Raw genomic sequence first — 13216 nt, 5'->3', positions numbered from 1 at the left:
TCTGCGTAGAGGTGGATCAGAGAATCACCAGCAGCAAGAGCGACATCATTGATATATACAGAGAAAAGAGTCGGCCCGAGAATTGAACCCTGTGGCACCCCCATAGAGACTGCCAGAGGTCCGGACAACAGCCCCTCCCGTTTGACACACTGATCTCCATCTGAAAATTAGTTGATGAACCAGGCAAGGCAGTCATTTGAGAAACCAAGGCTGTTGAGTCTGCTGATAAGAATGTGGTGATTGACAGTGTCGAAATCCTTGGCCAGGTCTATGAATGCACAGTATTTCCCCTTATCGATGGAGGTTATGATATCATTTAGGACCTTGAGCGTGGCTGAGGTGCACCCATGACCAGCTCGGAAACCAGATTGCATAGCGGAGAAGGTATGGTGGGATTCGAAATGGTCGGTGATCTGTTTGTTAACTTGGCATTTAGAATATTTTAGAAAGGCAGGGCAGCATATATATAGGTCTGTAGCAGTTTGGATCTAGAGAGTGTCTCCCCCTTTGAATAGGGGGGATGACTGTGGCAGCTTTCCAATCTTTAGGGATCTCAGACTATACGAAAGAGAGGTTGAACAGGCTAGAAATAGTGGTTGCAACAATTGCGGCAGATCATTTTAGAAAGAGAGGGTCCAGATTGTCTAGCCCTGCTGATTTATAGGGGTCCAGATTTTGCAGCTCTTTCAGAACATCAGCTATCTGGATTTGGGTGAAGGAGAAATGGGAGAGGCTTGGGCAATTTGCTGTGGGGGGAGCAGGGTTGTTGACCGGGGTAGGGGTAGCAAGGTGGAAAGCATGGCCAGCCGTAGAAAAATGCTTATTGAATTTCTCAATTATAGTGGATTTATCGGTGGTGACAGTGTTTCCTAGCCTCAGTGCAGTGGGAGGAGGTGTTCTTATTCTCCATGGACTTTACAGTGTCTCAGAACATTTTGGAGTTTGTGCTGCAGGATGCCAATTTCTGTTTGAAAAAGCTAGTCTTTGCTTTCCTAACTGCCTGTGTATATTGGTTCCTAACTTCCATGAAAAGTTGCATAACGCGGGGGCTATTCGATGCTAATGCAGTACGCCACAGGATGTTTTTGTGCTGGTCAAGGGCAGTCAGGTCTGGAGTGAACCACGGGCTATATCTGTTCCTGGTTCTATATTTTTTGAATGGGGCATGCTTATTTAATATTGTGAGAAAATCACTTTTAAAAGAATACCCAGACATCCTCTACTGACAGAATTAGGTCAATATCCTTCCAGGATACCCAGGCCAGGTCGTTTAGAAATGCCTGCTCGCTGAAGTGTTTTAGGGAGCGTTTTGACAGTGATGAGGGGTGGTCGTTTGAACGCAGACCCATTACGGACGCAACCAATGAGGCAGTGATCGCTGAGATCCTGGTTGAAGACAGCAGAGGTGTATTTGGAGGGCAAGTTGGTCAGGATGCTATCTAAGAGGGTGCCCATGGTTACGGATTTGGGGTTGTACCTGGTAGGTTCATTGATAATTTGTGTGAGATTGAGTGCATCAAACTTAAATTGTAGGATGGCCGGGGTGTTAAGCATGTCCCAGTTTAGGTCACCTAACAGCAAAAGCTCTGAAGATAGATAGGGTGGCAATCAATTCACATATGGTGTCCAGGGCACAGCTGGCGGCAGAAGGTGGTTTATAGCAAGCGGCAACAGTGAGAGACTTGTTTCTGGAAAGGTGGATTTTTAAAAGTAGAAGCTCAAATTGTTTGGGCACAGACCTGGATAGCATGACAGAACACTGCAGTAGATTGCAACTCCGCCCCCTTGTAGGCCTACCTGCCTGTCAAAAGAAAAAAAGTTACCATGAGATGATCGGTCTACGGCCTTATAGCTGAGGTCTGTGCTCCATTTTGAGACGGGCGGTCTGTCCCCACCCTGAACATTGGTGATTCATCATGCAGAGACAAGGCAATAGAGAAGCTACATTTAGACATCAAATATCATTTAACAGTTCTATTCCATTCATAAACTCAGCAAAAAAAGAAATGTCCCTTTTTCAGGACCCTGTCTTTCAAAGACAATTTGTAAAAATCCAAAGAACTTCACAGATCTCATTGTAAAGTGTTTAAACACTGTTTCCCATGCTTGTTCAATGAACCATAAACAATTAATGAACATGCACCTGTGGAACGGTCGTTAAGACACTAAGAGCTTACAGACGGTAGGCAATTAAGGTCACAGTTATGAAGACTTAGGACACTAAATAGGCATTTCTACTGACTCTGAAAAACACTAAAAGAAGGATGCCCAGGGTCCCTGCTCATCTGCGTGAACAGGCCTTAGGCATGCTGCAAGGAGGCATGAGGACTGCAGATGTGGCCAGGGCAATACATTGCAATGTTCGTACCAAGAGACACCTAAGACAGCGTTACAGGGAGACAGGACGGACAGCTGATCGTCCTCGCAGTGGCAGACCACGTGTAACAACACCTGCACAGGATTGGTACATCCGAACATCACACCTGTACCTGTCCCGCAGGATGGCAATAACAATTGCCCAAGTTACACCAGGAACACAAAATTCCTCCATCAGTGCTCAGACTGTCCGCAATAGGCTGAGAGAGGCTGGACTGAGGGCTTGTAGGCCTGTTGTAAGGCAGGTCCTCACCAGACACCACCGGCAACAACATCGCCTATGGGCACATACCCACAGTCGCTGGACCAGACAGGGCTGGCAAAAAGTGCTCTTCACTGAGGAGTCGCAGTTTTGTCTCACCAGGGGTGATGGTCGGATTTGCGTTTATGGTCGAAGGAATGAGCGTTACACCGAGGCCTGTACTCTGGAGCGGGATCGAATTGGACGTGGCGGGTCCATCATGGTCTGGGGCGGTGTGTCACAGCATCATCGGACTGAGCTTGTTCTCATTGCAGGCAATCTCAACGCTGTGCGTTGCAGGGAAGACATCCTCCTCCCTCATGTGCTACCCTTCCTGCAGGCTCATCCTGACATGACCCTGCAGCATGACAATGCCATCAGCCATACTGCTCGTTCTGTGCGTGATTTCCTGCAAGACTGGGAACTTGCAGGTGCCTTGGTGGAAGAGTGGGGTAACATCTCACAGCAAGAACTGGCAAATCTGGTGCAGTCCATGAGGAGGAGATGCACTGCAGTACTTAATGCAGCTGGTGGCCACACCAGATACTGACAGTTCCTTTTGATTTTGAACCCCCCCCTTTGTTCAGGGACACATTATTCCATTTCTGTTAGTCACATGTCTGTGGAACGTGTTCAGTTTACGTCTCAGTTGTTGAATCTGGTTATGTTCATACAAATATTTACATATGTTAAGTTTGCTGAAAATAAACGCAGTGGACAGTGAGAGGACGTTTCTTTTTTTGCTGAGTTTTATAAATAATTTATTATAATTTACCGGCTTCTCAGCTATTTATACTGGGAAAAGGGAGTAGTTTTGGGTCGTAAATCTTTGTAACCAGGTTTCCGCCATTCAACCCTAGTCTGTTTTATGTAGGGTTTTATGTAGGGTAGGGTCTGTGTTTTACGTAGGGGTAGGGTCTGTGTTTTACGTAGGGTAGGGTCTGTGTTTTACATAGGGTAGGGTTTTACGTAGGGTAGGGTTAGGGTCTGTGTTTTACATAGGGTGGGGTTAGGGTCTGTGTTTTACGTAGGGATAGGGTCTGTGTTTTACGTAGGGTAGGGTCTGTGTTTTACGTAGGGTAGGGTCTGTGATTTACGTAGGGTAGGGTCTGTGTTTTAGGGTCTGTGTTTTACGGGGTAGGGTCTGTGATTTACGTAGGGTTAGGGTCTGTGTTTTACATAGGGTAGGGTCTGTGATTTACGTAGGGTTAGGGTCTGTGTTTTACATAGGGTAGGGTCTGTGTTTTACGTAGGGTAGGGTTAGGGTCTGTGTTTTACGTAGGGTAGGGTTAGGGTAGGGTTAGTCTGTTTTTACGTAGGGTTAGGGTTAGGGTCTGTGTTTTACATAGGGTAGGGTTAGGGTCTGTGTTTTACGTAGGGTAGGGTTAGGGTCTGTGATTTACGTAGGGTAGGGTTAGGGTCTGTGATTTACGTAGGGTTAGGGTGTGTGTTTTACAGGGTTAGTGTGTGTTTTACATAGGGTAGGGTCTGTGATTTACGTAGGGTAGGGTTAGGGTCTGTGTTTGTTTTATGGGTAGGGTTAGGGTGTGTGTTTTACGTAGGGTAGGGTTAGGGTTAGTGTGTTTTACGTAGGGTAGGGTTAGGGTGTGTGTTTTACGTAGGGTAGGGTTAGGGTGTGTGTTTTACGTAGGGTAGGGTTAGGGTTGTGTTTTACGGGGTAGGGTTAGGGTGTTTTTTACGTAGGGTAGGGATAGGGTCTGTGTTTAACGTAGGGGTAGGGTTAGGATCTGTGTTTAAGGGTTAGGGTCGTGTTTTAGGGTAGGGATAGGGTCTGTGTTTTACGTAGGGTAGGGTTAGGGTCTGTGTTTAACGTAGGGGTAGGGTTAGGGTCTGTGTTTTACGGGTAGGGTTAGGGGTCTGTGTTTTACGTAGGGTTAGGGTTAGGGTCTGTGTTTTAGGGTTAGGGTCTGTGTGTTTTACGTAGGGTAGGGTTAGGGTCTAGGGTAGGGTTAGGGTCTGTGTTTTACGTAGGGTAGGGTAGGGTCTGTGTTTTACGTAGGGTAGGGTTAGGGTCTGTGTTTTTACGTAGGGTTAGGGTCTGTGTTTTACCTAGGGTAGGGTAGGGTCTGTGTTTTACCTAGGGTAGGGTAGGGTCTGTGTTTTACCTAGGGTAGGGTTAGGGTCTGTGTTTTTACCTTAGGGTAGGGTAGGGTCTGTGTTTTACGTAGGGTAGGGTTAGGGTCTGTGTTTTACGTAGGGTCTGTAGGGTCTGTGTTTTTACGTAGGGTTAGGGTTTTACGTAGGGTCTGTGTTTTTACCTACCTAGGGTAGGGTAGGGTCTGTGTTTTACATAGGGTAGGGTTAGGGTCTGTGTTTTACCTAGGGTCTGTGTTTTAGGGGCAGGGCTAGGGTCTGTGTTTTACATAGGGTAGGGTTAGGGTCTGTGTTTTACCTAGGGTAGGGTTAGGGTCTGTGTTTTACCTAGGGTAGGGTTAGGGTCTGTGTTTTACCTAGGGTAGGGTTAGGGTCTGTGTTTTACCTAGGGTAGGGTTAGGGTCTGTGCTTTACCTAGGGTCTGTGTTTTAGGGTTAGGGTCTGTGTTTTACCTAGGGTTAGGGTCTGTGTTTTACATAGGGTAGGGTTAGGGTCTGTGTTTTACGTAGGGTAGGGTTAGGGTCTGTGTTTTACATAGGGTAGGGTTAGGGTCTGTGTTTTACGTAGGGTAGGGTTAGGGTCTGTGTTTTACGTAGGGTAGTGGTTAGGGTCTGTGTTTTACGTGTTTTACGTAGGGTAGGGTAGGGTTAGGGTCTGTGTTTTCTTTGTTTACGTAGGGTAGGGTTAGGGTCTGTGTTTTACGTAGGGTAGGGTTAGGATCTTTGTTTAACGTAGGGTAGGGTTAGGGTCTGTGTTTTACGTAGGGGTAGGGTCTGTGTTTTACGTAGGGTAGGGTTAGGGTGTGTGTTTTACGTAGGGTAGGGTTAGGGTGTGTGTTTTACGGGTCTAGGGTAGGGTTAGGGTCTGTGTTTTACGTAGGGTAGGGTTAGGGTGTGTGTTTTACGTAGGGTAGGGTTAGGGTGTGTGTTTGTGTGTTTTACGTAGGGTTAGGGTTAGGGTTAGGGTGTGTGTTTTACGTAGGGGTAGGGTTAGGGTCTAGGGTGTGTTTTACGTAGGGTAGGGTTAGGGTGTGTTTTACGTAGGGTAGGGTTAGGGTGTGTGTTTTACGTAGGGTAGGGTTAGGGTCTGGGTGTTTTACCTAGGGTAGGGTAGGGTTAGGGTGGGTTAGGGTGTGTTTTACGTAGGGTAGGGTTAGGGTGTGTGTTTTACGTAGGGTAGGGTTAGGGTGTGTGTTTTACGTAGGGTAGGGTTAGGATCTGTGTTTAACGTAGGGTAGGGTTAGGGTCTGTGTTTTACGTAGGGTAGTGGTAGGGTCTGTGTTTTACGTAGGGTAGGGTTAGGGTGTGTGTTTTACGTAGGGTAGGGTTAGGGTCTGTGTTTTACCTAGGGTAGGGTTAGGGTCTGTGTTTTACGTAGGGTAGGGTTAGGGTCTGTGTTTAACGTAGGGTAGGGTCTGTGTTTTACATAGGGTTAGGGTCTGTGTTCTACAAACATTAAGTCAGCAATCCCAGCCAGACGACAGAGTCAGCCTGCTGGCCCATTTCTCTTACACAAACACAGGGGTACAAAAAAGCCTTTTTTAAACCACCCCCCATGTGGGTGCGAGCTGCAAATACAAGTCACCACTCACACACGTTCTCAAAGCAACATCCTTTGTCATAGTACGTTCAGCGTGCAGAGGGGTCTGTCTGTCTTCTTTCACTACACACACGCTCAGAGTCGCGGTCTTCACAAGTAACACCAGCAGACAAAAAGAGAAGTTGTAAATATTCTTGTGAATGACACACTACATGTTACCGGATGGGTGTGGGTGCGTGTGGTGTGGCCTGAAGCAGCAAGGACACTAAGCGCGAGTCCCACTGGTCTGTGTGGACAGAAGGTCCTCTTAACATGAAGGAAAGAACTGAAATATACTCTGCTTGCTAGTGTTTGTCACCGTTTGTAACAATTAAAACCAACTCATTAAGTGACAACCAATGTTTTTGACCATGTTAATGTCATCAACCCACCCAAATATTTCAGCTTTGAGTATGTAAAACACAGGGTTAAAACTTTTGCGGTCACAAAACAAAATGTCCTCCCCCATACAGTTTCAGAAAAAAAGGAGACATGGCTTCCACAATGACACCACAGGTTTTGACTAGGGGTAAGACAGGCCTTACTGAATGGGTGTGCTATGCTAGGATAACAGTAACACCAAGGCACAACGCACCTCTGACACTACCAACGGTGACAATGTATCATCTAAAACGGAGGAGTCCCCCTTACATAGCCCATGGTCGTGATCTGAGAATACTGTAGAAAAAGAAAAAAAAATTCCAATAGAAAACAACTATAAATCCAGATAGTCCACTTTAGTTTCCATTCAGTGCCTAACGATCCCTCCATCCAGGAGTTCCAGAGCCAGACAAAGTGTGAAACAGGCCTCGCGTCCTGTACTGGCGTAGGAATGTTATGTCTGTGTCAAAGAAACTGGCCGATATATCTTCCCCAGGAATGTTGCCAGTACCTGCTACAGCCGAGCAGATAGCTTGAAGGAACAAGGGGCTTCCCTAGTTCATAACCTTTTTTCTTTTTTTTTCTCGAGTTACTCCTAAATTACATTATAAATATTCAGAAATATTGCCCTCATGCACAGCGGATTATTTATTTACCCTTTTTTTAACCAGGTAAACTGACTGAGAACATATTCTCTTTGATAATTAGGCTTATGGCCTTACAAGTTCCCCAAGCCCAAAAGCACTGCCATACAGCAATAGCCTACCTAATCCTGTTTGTGTTCACCAGTAAGAGATTAGTTTGCAGGACTTGTCTACAGGTATAATAATAAACAAACTACAGAACAGCTCCTGTATTCTCCCTGTGAAAACCATCTCGGTGTCAGAGAGCGAGAAGTAATCATGGAGGGTTTGTAATAGATGTCGACCGATTATGATTTTTCAACGCCGATACCGATTATTGGAGGCCCCAAAAAGCCGATACCGATTAATCGTCCGATTTTTCATATTTTTTATTTGTAATAATGACAATTACAACAACACTGAATGAACACTTATTTTAACTTAATATAATACATCAATAAAATCAATTTAGCCTAATGAAACATGTTAAATTTGGTTTAAATAATGCAAAAACAAAGTGTTGGAGAAGAAAGTAAAAGTGCAATATGTGCTATGTAAGTAAGCTAACGTTTCAGTTCCTTGCTCAGAACATGAGAACATATGAAAGCTGGTGGTTCCTTTTAACTTGAGGCTTCAATATTCCCAGGTAAGAAGTTTTAGGTTGTAGTTATTATAGGAATATTTCCCACTATATAATTTGCATTTCATTAAACTTTGGCTATTGGATGTTCTTATAGGCACTTTAGTATTGCCAGTGTAACAGTATAGCTTCCGTCCCTCTCCTCGCTCCTCCCTGGGCTCGAACCAGCAACACAACGACAACAGCCACCCTCGAAGCAGCGTTACCCATGCAGAGCAAGGGGAACAACTACTAGAAGGCTCAGAGCGAGTGACGTTTGAAATGCTATTAGCGCGCGCTAACTAGCTAGCCATTTCACTTCGGTTACACCAGCCTCATCTCGGGAGTTGACAGGCTTGAAGTCATAAACAGCGCAATGCTTGATGCACAACGAAGAGCTGCTGGCAAAACGCCCGAAAGTCCAGTTTGAATTCATGTTTACGCGCCTGCTTCTGCCTACCACCGCTCAGTCAGATACTTAGATACTTGTATGCTTAGTCAGAGTATATGCAACGCAGGACACGCTAGATAATATCTAGTAATATCATCAACCATGTGTAGTTAACTAGTGATTATGATTGATGGTTTTTTATAAGATAAGTTTAATGCTAGCTAGCAACTTAACTTGGCTTACTGCATTTGCGTAACAGACGGTCTCCTTGTGGAGTGCAACGAGAGAGAGGCAGGTCGTTATTGCGTTGGACTAGTTAACTGTAAGGTTGCAAGATTGGTTCCCCTGAGCTGACAAGGTGAAAATCTGTTGTTCTGCCCCTGAACGAGGCAGTTAACCCACTGTTCCTAGGCCATCATTGAAAATAAGAATGTGTTCTCAACTGACTTGCCTGGTTAAACAAAAGGTATAAAAAAAAAATGTAAGAATAAAATACCACAACAACAAAAAAAGTCGGAGCCCAAAAATACAGATTTCTGATTGTTATATGAAAACGTGAAATCGGCCCTAATTAATCGGCCATTCCAATTAATCAGTCGACCTCTAGTTTGCAACAGAAAAGCACGCCACCCACACACTTTGAACAGCGGCTCCCTCCCTGCAACCATCACCAAACTCATTGGCGTGAGTCGCTGTAACCAACTTGGTAATCCAAGTACCGTGAGTCGTTGCTGTCAACTACAAAAGGCAGGCTGTGGTGGGTTTGTCGGCAGAGGGGAACGAGACGTTCAGTGTGCCACATACACCACTCAGCTGAGACATGTAGCTATTAAAACTTAAAATAACACTTCCTTTTCCTTGTGTTGTTGGCTGTGAGGGATTAGAGAGCGGGACATTGGTCACGTTCAGCAGGAAATACACAGTTGAACTTTGCAGATAGACATTTCATGAACAGAACTGACAAGATTGCTTCTTCTACATGTCCGAGAGGCATGTTTGTTCCACAGAATATATTTATATCTGAACGTTCCACAACGTTGTGCCCTACTGAACGGAACCCTGGTTTACAGCCAAGAGAGGAAAGGGTATTCCCTTAAGCAAACATATCTACGAGCACACACACACACACACACAAACACACACACACACACGGGAAGTCAGTTCACAACTAGCAACGAAAGATGTGTAACCAGATGTTTCTTTTTCCATGAAGTCGTCACAGCAACACACAGATCTCTGGGTAGGTTTCGCTCCGTGCAACAAAGGACTGCTGGTTCTCTCTAATGATACAGCACAGCAGCCCTCCTCTATAGCGAAAAGGCACCAGCCACCATGCAAAAAATAATCAGGCCAAAGACTCAGGACCATTGTAAAGGTGCCAAGTTCAGTAAAATATCCATTAAGCAGCACCACGTCTACATCTGATTAAGGATTTTGCAGAAGGCTTTGATCCATTACGTCCACAGAGGAAAAGACGTGAACCATTATACTGCATCATCAACAGGTTGTAGCCTATAGAAACACCCCTTTGAGCACATTGAGGGATGGTCCTGGATATTTGTTCTCAGTGCAGATTTCACACAAGTCAGCGCTGTTGTTCCGCGCTGTTGTTCCCCTTCCTCCCAGAAGTAGATGAAAAAAGTTTCCTCAACTTATGAATGTTATCATTCCACTAAGGCACCACTATGGTGGCATCCAGAATTAATGGTGGTGCAATAGTGGAATTAATGGTGGTGCCACAGTGGAATCCAGAATTAATGGTGGTGCCATAGTGGAATCCAGAATTAATGGTGGTGCAATAGTGTAATTAATGGTGGTGCCATAGTGTAATCCAGAATTAATGGGGGTGCCATAGTGGAATCCAGAATTAATGGTGGTGCAATAGTGTAATTAATGGTGGTGCCATAGTGGAATTAATGGTGGTGCCATAGTGGAATTAATGTTGGTGCCATAGTGGAATAGAATTAATGGTGGTGCAATAGTGGAATTAATGGTGGTGCCACAGTGGAATTTAATGGTGGTGCCATAGTGGAATTAAATTAATGGTGGTGCCATAGTGTAATTAATGGTGGTGCCAGTGGAATTAATGGTGGTGCCATAGTGGAATTAATGGTGGTGCCATAGTGGAATCCAGAATTAATGGTGGTGCAATAGTGTAATTAATGGTGGTGCCATAGTGTAATCCAGAATTAATGGTGGTGCCATAGTGTAATTAATGGTGGTGCCATAGTGTAATTAATGGTGGTGCCACAGTGGAATCCAGAATTAATGGTGGTGCAATAGTGTAATTAATGGTGGTGCAATAGTGGAATTAATGGTGGTGCCATAGTGGAATTAATGGTGGTGCCATAGTGGAATTAATGGTGGTGCCATAGTGGAATTAATGGTGGTGCCATAGTGGAATTAATGGTGGTGCCATAGTGGAATTAATGGTGGTGCCATAGTGGCATCCAGAATTAATGGGGGTGCCATAGTGGCATCCAGAATTAATGGGGGTGCCATAGTGGCATCCAGAATTATCACAAAATGCCAGTATCTTCCCCTTGATACAGTAGCCTACCATGGCATGAGTGTGTAACTTCAAACCTAGAGTATTAACCATGCGTATTACAACTAATGGGGTTGACATGGAAACAGGTAAATCAAGTTCTCTCTATCAGTTGTGTATTTTACAGAATTATTCCACAGAAACACTTCCTCCTTATCAACTTGATTGACTGCCTCTCATGTGAAATATCCATTCACATGAAATAGTAGACTGTCTATAGCAGGAATGACATGTAATAATATGTTACTTATTTATCTTTAAATGAAAGGGTGAATAGTTGTTCTCCAATTAGCTCAAGACTAACGTTACTCCTTAGTCCAAGGACCTTACATGTTCTGTTTAAAGGGCGAATTGGCTCTGGAAGTGAAAACATCCAAATACTCCCTCCTCTATAAACGGGAGTCGATTACCAAATGAGTTACGGGTCTAGACACATAAATCCCTGTACTTTTAATTTCACATGAAAACATTTTTTTTTTATGCAAAAACGCACACTTACTGTATGTACACTGTTTTAACGTAGTTGCAGCCGACAGTATTTTTCAGTGACAACACGTTTGTGGCGTCCATCTTTCGTTTACACACAGGTGTTCGGAAGAGCCAGAAAGCTCATTTGCACAGGTAGTCCACGGTCTTCTGTCTGTTTTCCGTAGAAAAGCGCTGTAACATGGAAATATGGCTACGTGGGACCCTAACCCTATAGAAAAAGGTATGTATCACTTTTACCTTTTAAAAATATATATAATTATGTATCGCTGATATGAAAATATAAGGTAATTTTGCTTCTATTGCAAGCGATGCATGTTAACGTCCAGACCCGAGCATCGAACAAACCCCCCGTATAGAATGTGCCTTAGTCCAATGACTATGTGTAATGTAATGGAACACAGTCAAGATCAAAAAGCTAGATGGTACCATAATGTGTAAAGGCTATTCCTATTGTTGACTATAGCCCCAAATGAAATGGTTACAGTATTGCACTTATAGCCTTTACCCTTTCTTAATTAATAATTGTCGTTGATGAACGTGCCATAATACTAGTCTACAAGCCCCCCAAAAAAAAAAAAAAAATACATGCATGCATATGCTTTACAAAACCGATGCGATAGACGTCCAGCCTAAATACGGGTGTTACAATAATAGCATTTTCTATTAATCTGGTTGAAGGTTGTAATAGTTATCCGTGATAAGGAGCGTTCGGGTTCCGTGCGTTGTTACACACAACTTTGTTTAAAGCGAGAAACTCAATGTAGCTCAGTGAAGTGTGATAAAAACAATGAAAACAACGGACAGTAGCGTCAAGCATAAGATCAGTCAAAAGATGTAGGGTGGAAGGAACATTTGCAGGATGTATGCGACAGATATTCGTGTTTTTCAATAAGGTGCGGGGAAATCATTTTAACCAATTTCCCTAAACTACTCAATGAAATCCGTGACCGTGGTAAAATTACAACTTCCCTAAACTGTGCAATGATATTGGATATATTGGATATACTGTGGAAAAATGGCATTTAACACTCAACCAGGTAAACTGAATAACAGTAAACAGCAACAATGTTACTCACCGTTCGGTCCATATTTTTCAAAATTAGATTTCACTTGTTCAAGTGTGAGTCCAGTGTTTTCGTTCACACCGAAGTTCTCTAAAACTTCAGATGCGGATTTCGTGTGCGCGCTATCCATCTCGGAGGGAGAACAGACTAACTAAACAATTAAATTAAAAGGCATGTAGTTAAATATGGAATATCTATTACGACAATAAAGGTCTAATATACAGTCGTTTTCCACCGATGTGCCTTGCGTTCAGACTGCCAAGCGGAGGTGGCTCTGCCTGCTAGACGGTCACCTGCCTCCTCTTCTGCGAGCCGACAATTGGAGCTGTACGGCCGGATTCCTTTTCAAGACAACTATATTGCCCAATAGATCCTACTGCAGTCAGCACTTCATCAAACCACAAGGTGTGATATGTTCGGACTGCGTAGGGACCGCCTCTCTCGTGAGTGAGCGTGTTCGAACACTCGCTTGCCTTCCTATTGGTTGTCATTACCTGAGTGTAAAGCTCTGCTAAAGCCCGTGTCTTCTCGGTTTCAGGCCTATGGTTCTTATGCACCGCATATGAAAAGTCACAGGAGGTAATACTATGTCATTCTCCAGATACAAATGTTTCATATGTCATCAGTTCATGCTTGGGGTTATGGATCTCTTCCCTTTTGGCACATCATCTTGTGCAAAGAAAGTCTCACTTTTAAAAGCTCTTAATATGTTACTCATACCCCAAAAATGTGGTTGACTCGTCCTATACTTGTATTTATGACAAAAGCATAAATGAGAGGGGGAAAAAAAA

General features: G+C 44.1%; 1 protein-coding gene across 2 annotated transcripts in view; it reads right to left on the bottom strand.

Annotated features, from left to right (window-relative positions):
• Positions 1–13009, bottom strand: part of LOC112216777 (sarcoplasmic/endoplasmic reticulum calcium ATPase 1-like) — a 104989-nt gene extending 91980 nt beyond the window's left edge. Inside the window, exon 1 of one of the 2 annotated variants that reach the window (XM_042309567.1) lies at positions 12438–13009. In XM_042309567.1, the coding sequence (XP_042165501.1) occupies positions 12438–12555 (118 nt within the window). In that variant the 5' untranslated portion in view covers positions 12556–13009. The remainder of the gene's footprint in view (positions 1–12437) is intronic. The other variant, XM_042309566.1, reaches the window with a different exon arrangement.
• Positions 13010–13216: the final 207 nt, after the last annotated feature.

The sequence above is a fragment of the Oncorhynchus tshawytscha genome, linkage group LG30 (assembly GCF_018296145.1).
Source record: "Oncorhynchus tshawytscha isolate Ot180627B linkage group LG30, Otsh_v2.0, whole genome shotgun sequence".
Lineage (NCBI taxonomy): Eukaryota > Metazoa > Chordata > Actinopteri > Salmoniformes > Salmonidae > Oncorhynchus > Oncorhynchus tshawytscha.
The sequence above is the reverse complement of the archived record's forward strand: the minus strand, read 5'-3'. Positions and strand labels throughout refer to the sequence as shown.